General features: G+C 42.1%; 2 protein-coding genes across 2 annotated transcripts; both read left to right on the top strand.

Moving 5' to 3' along the window:
• Positions 1-1,356: 1,356 nt before the first annotated feature.
• Positions 1,357-1,827, top strand: LOC106882553 (uncharacterized). Its single transcript, XM_014933270.1, has one exon. The coding sequence runs from the start codon at positions 1,357-1,359 to the stop codon at positions 1,825-1,827; it is 471 nt and encodes a 156-aa protein (XP_014788756.1).
• A 1,898-nt stretch (positions 1,828-3,725) lies between these two features.
• LOC106882554 (uncharacterized) lies at positions 3,726-4,391 on the top strand. The gene has a single exon (XM_014933271.1). It carries the CDS (start codon positions 3,726-3,728, stop codon positions 4,389-4,391), a length of 666 nt encoding a protein of 221 aa, XP_014788757.1.
• Positions 4,392-5,726: the final 1,335 nt, after the last annotated feature.

Consider the following 5,726-nt stretch of genomic DNA (forward strand, 5'->3'; position numbering starts at 1 on the left):
GTCTTCTAATCAGCCTTTTTCTTTCAGGTTTTGAGAAGTATGTATGTATGTATGTATGTATGTATGTATGTATGTATGTGTGCAGATTTGTATGTTTTGTTTTATGTATGTATTCTCATGCATAGAGTTACATATCTACACATGCTCATATATATTTAAATGATAAACGTCTGGAAAGTTTTACAGATTTTTATAGTTCCAGTGATGGATTGGATCTGTAGTTTTCAAATTAGCTTTCACTTTTCTAGTTTTGAAAAGCCTAGTTTCTCAAGATTGGTATTTAGGCAGTGTGTTACATATCCCAGGGCCCCAGTAATTACAGGTATAAACCTGAACTTGTAATCTGGAGAGAGTAACTGCAGATTTCTCAATAGTTCAGCATAGATGTTCTCTTCTTCACTGATCTTCAGCTTTATGTTAACATTCACTGGGCAGCTAATTTCAATAGCTGTACAGATACTCTTCTCTATCCCAAATCATTATATCAGGTCTGTTGTGCTTACATTTTATGATGTGGGTGATATCTTCAGTGTCAACTCCACAAAGTCTGCATTGCTTGTCACATTTTACTGCTTTTCCCTTTTGTTCATCAGGTATTTAGTTGATATTTCTTGTTCCTGGATTGCAAATGCATATCCTTCAAAGCAGGAAGTAGTAATCAAGCTATTGGTCCATAATAGACTGCTTTGATGATCAATATTACTATCATCTCGGAGCTTTCTACTAACATATCCATGCATAGTCTTCTGCTGATACAAACTCATTCTTTCATCTGATGATATGTTGCGGTAGAGTCATGTGACTTCTTTGGGCATGTATTCTTAGTTATCATACAAGGAATGCTGCTCAAGGAGCTGCTTTCCAAGTCTTATGATGTTATCGGCCTCATGTATGCAAACTTGGTCAAGAGATGAACTTCAACACTTGATGGTTAAAAGATGTTGCTGAAGAGATATAATACAACATTCAAAGGCATTTTGGATTGATATTAAGCCTCTGCTGCCTTGTTTTCATTTGAGGTAGAAGCGGTCTACTTCGCTGTTTATGTGGAAATTATGTGTGCTTGTTAGTATTTTTGGGGTTTTCACATCAATGACTCGGATCTCATCAAGCATCCAATCAAGTCGCAGTAGGAGCCGGTCTCATTCACACTCGACTGATTCTTTTCCCTCTAGTGCCGGACTTTGTTGGTACCATACCAGGTATCAACACAAGGCCCGCAAATGCATTCAGCCTTGTTCTTTTCAATTGTCAAAAAACAACCTGCGGAGGGTTTGAGCATGTCAAACACTTCTGACTAATTCTGATCAAATCGTGCATTTTTTTGTAAGGGACCATGTGTCTGGAAAAGCGTTTATGGTTGACACAGGTTCTAGTTGCTCTATTTGGCCTTTGAGTTTCGCTACAGACAAGCCAAAGTGTTCAGAGATCACCTTGCATGCGGTCAATTGGTCTCCCATTGCAACTTACAGTCAAGTTTCCTTACATATTGACATTAATCTTCATCGGGATTTTAGGTGGATTTTTGTCATATCTGATCTCCCACATCCTATTCTGGGTGCGGACTTTTTGAACAATTTTAACCTATTGGTCAGGCGACAGAGACTTGTCGATGGTTCTGTGTCTTTTTCTACACCTGCAAAGGCCACTACCAATGCTGTTCTCAGTCCTTCATTTTTTGTTGCCACTGCTGGTGATGCATTTCATTCACACTTAGCTTCTTTCCCAGAGCTGGTGGATCAGCGATACCAAACGGCAAAACCTACTCACTCGACCCTCCACTATATTACCACCACTGGGTCACCTGTCTTTTCATGCCTGCGGTGACTTGCTCAAGAAGGCTAAGTCTGAGTTTGAGCACATGCTCCAGCTTGGCCTTATTCACCCCTCCACCAGCCGCTGGGCATCTCCCCTTCATTTGGCACGGAAAGGAGATTATGATTTTCGCCCAGTGGTGGATTATAGGCATTTGAATACGGTCACTGTTCCTGATCGCTACCCTATAAGACATCTTCAGGATTTCTCCTCTAATTTGCATGGTTATACCATTTTTTCTAAGGTCAACCTCGTTCGTGCCTATCACCAAATACCAGTCAATCCTGAGGATGTACCAAAAACTGCTATCACTACTCCTTTTGGCAGCTTCGAATTCCTTTTTATGAGTTTCGGTTTGTGGAACGCCACAAGCATGTTCCAATGTTTTACCGATGAAGTTGTCCGTGGACTTGATTTTGTTTTCACTTACGTTGATGACATACTCATTGCAAGCGACACGCGTGAGAATCACCTCCAACACTTAAATCAACTCTTTCAGTGTCTTCGCGCCTACAGTGTGCGAATCAACCCTGATAAGTGTATTTTCGGGCAGATCTCTCTGGAATTTCTGGGGCATTATATCGACTCAAATGGTATCAGACCTCTCTCTTCCAAAGTTGAGGCAATTCAGCGCATCGCATCCCCCACTTCATTATGCCAGTTTTGGGGGATAGTCAACTTCTACTGACACTTTATTTGTGATTGTGTAGACAAGTTACTTCCTTTGACTCAGCTATTGAAAACAAATACAAAAAAAGAATTCTCCCATTACTTTATCTGCTGAGGCATTATCTGCTTTTGAGTCAATCAAGAAGAAAATAGCTTCTGTTCCTTTGCTTGCACATCCGGTTCCCGATGTTCCTCTCTCTTTAACTGTTGATGCATTGGATTCTGTTTTGCAGCACACCGTAGACAATCAGACTAAACCTTTGGTGTTTTTTTCTCATCAATTAAAGCCAGCCGAACGTCAGTACAGTACTTTTGACCGCGAGCTCTTTGCGATTTACCTGTCAGTTCGTCATTTTCAATATCAACTCGAAGGCCGAAATTTTGTGGTTTATACTGATCCCAAGTCTCTTATCTTTGCTCTGTCTTCTAAATCGGACAGACACTCGCCTTGTGCTTTTCATCATCTGGACTACATTTTGCAGTTCACGAGTGACATTCAGCACTTACCTGGAACAGAGAACATGCCTGCTGACGCACTTTCTTGTCTTTCTGTGTGCTCTCTTTCATTCCTTGCTGCAATCGATTTAACCGCCATTGCGTAGGATCAGTCAGCTCTAGACACTTTGGATTTAGCTTCTAACAAGTTATCCTGTTGCAAGTTTGCCTATCTTCCACTTCCGTCTGCTGAAGACACCATTCTTTGTGACACAACTACTGGTTCTCCCAGGCCGTTTGTACCTGAGAACCACCAGCACTCTGTGTTTGATGCCTTGCATTCAGTGTCACATCCTGGCATCGCTGCCTCAGTGAAGCTTATTACGGCTTGGTTTCTCTGGCTCAATATGCATTGGATGATCACCGATTGGGCATGTAAAATGCCAGTGTTCTAAAATCCACAGGTATATTCATGCTCCTCTTGGACAGTTTTCTTCTCTGGAGACTCGCTTTTGCCATGTCCACATTAATCTGGTTGGACCATGGCCTGTCAGTCGCGGTTTCTCTTACATATTGACATGCGTCAATCGATTCTCTTGTTGGCCAGAGGCCATTCCGATAGTGGACATTTCTGCTGAGTCAGTTGCTTGAGCTTTCATTTCTAATTGGATTACTCGCTTTGTGTCCCAGCTAAGATAACCACTGATTGTAGATGCCAGTTCGAGGCTTCTCTATTTCGTGAATTGTCATGAATCCTAGGTGTTCATCACATTCGTACGACCAGCTACCACCCAGCCTGCAATGGGATGGTCGAACGTCTTCACAGGCAACTGAAGGCTGCTCTATGTGCCACTCCTGATCCGCAGTCTTGGACAGAATTCCTGCCTATTGTTCTTCTTGGTTGTTGCACTGCTGTTAAAACAGATTTAGGTTTCTTATCTGCTGAACTCCTTTACAGTACCATCCTGGCACTTCCTGGTACAATGTTAGTGCCAGACAACTCATCACCTCCTGATCCAATGTCGTATGTCACCAGACTTCGCTCGTATTTCTCAAGTCTTTCACCCTTGCATCCACATGACCAGTCCATTTCCTTTCACATCCCACTGGATATTGACAAATGGACTCATGTTTTTGTTGAGGATGATTCTGTCAGAGGACCTCTCATTTCTCCTTATAAGGGACCATTTCGTGTATTATCGCGCACGCCCAAAACTTTTAGTCTCGACATCAATGGTCGAGCAGTGACTGTGCCGGTCAACAGACTTAAAAGGGCATATTTTGAGGTGTCCACACCCTTCGATGATGCCCTAAACACACCCACATTTGATCCTTTACAACTACCTACACAACCACCATCACTTATACCTCCATCTTCGTCACCACTACCTAATACGAACAAACCTTGTGTCATCAGGACAGGCCGTACTGTGCATTGGCCCAAAAAACTCACTAAAACTATTTATATCTGACAATCTCTTTTGTGTTTCCTGTGACAGACAATTGCTTTCTTGTGTACTGGACAGTTCCAATACTCTGCCATTGAACATTTTGTCAAATTTTTGTGCATACCAATTTATATTTCTTGCAATTATTTTTCTGTTTGACTTGTCACATTGTTGTACCATATCTTGTTGGTTGCGATCAGTTGCCATCCTTGCTCTTTCTTGTGCTTGCTCCAATTATTCTGTTTTTGCACTGCTGCATTCAGCGGGGAGCCCTTGTAGCGGCACAAGCAGTCAGCACCATATTGAATGAGATCTTGTGGCAGCCATTGCCATCTCTGAGACTGGAGCAAGACCTCACCTGCATCCATTTGCCATGTGCGAGCTCAGAACGAGGCTCGCGATGGCAAACTATAAAAAAGAAGAAACCTTGAGGTTCTGTCTATTTTCCTGCTGTGACTGCTAGCAGAGCACACTTCACTAGCTTGTCCTCTAGGCTAGTTCGCTTGTCGCATCTCCTGAGGCAATGGCCCGCGTAACGGAGAATGATGAATTTATACCGCATGAGATGGCTGCAAAAGAGCAACATACCACACCTTTGTATATATTGTAAATAAAAACCTGATGGAGAACCTGCGTTTTGCCTAACACTTCTTTACTCGACTGCTGGAGCCTTAGCAACATGAAGAGTAATAAATTAATGGGAGAAAGGCGATATTCAACCAATATCCAGAACCTTGCCTCCCATTATAACAGCTTGCTGGTACAGATTGATAAGATTTGGTCAGTAGAAGGTAAGCTTCTTGTACCAATATCCAACAATCAAGTCTCTTCCTGTTGCTTTTCCATCCTGGAGTTTCTGGATCGCCGTCACAAGAGTTTCGCCATCAATGTTGTATGTCTTTGATGTAACACAGGAGCAATAACTTTTTCGGATTTCTTCCAGCCACAGAGCATCTTGGTTAAATTCCTTTTCCTCACTCCAGATATTCCTCCAGAAGGAGTCTATGTCTTCTCATGAAGGAGCTTCTGTGATATTTATTGACCCTCCTCTCATGTCTCTGTATACTGCTGCCTGGTTGTGGTTAAGTTTTTTGTTTATTGATTTTCTCTTGGTTATTCTCTTCTGATGATGGAGTTTCTCGCTGAGAGCTTTTAGCTCCTGCTTGAGGGTAATCAGTTTGCAAGTGAGTGCCCTCTTTTTACTGTCTCCAAACATCATTTCTATTTCCTGCTTTGGTGGAATGTATAGTGATTTGCTTGTTTGCATGCAGTAAGCATCATTACATGACTGCTGGTCTTCCGTAAACCAGTTGTCTTTTTCTCTGTCTTCAAAACCCATTATGGTACTTTCTTTGTTGT

Source organism: Octopus bimaculoides, chromosome 18 (genome assembly GCF_001194135.2).
Source record: "Octopus bimaculoides isolate UCB-OBI-ISO-001 chromosome 18, ASM119413v2, whole genome shotgun sequence".
NCBI lineage: Eukaryota > Metazoa > Mollusca > Cephalopoda > Octopoda > Octopodidae > Octopus > Octopus bimaculoides.

Coding starts and splice junctions, on each gene's coding strand:
- LOC106882554 (XM_014933271.1), top strand. CDS start 3,726: ATGGTCGAACGTCTTCACAGGCAACTGAAGGCTGCTCTATGTGCCACT.
- LOC106882553 (XM_014933270.1), top strand. CDS start 1,357: ATGGTTGACACAGGTTCTAGTTGCTCTATTTGGCCTTTGAGTTTCGCT.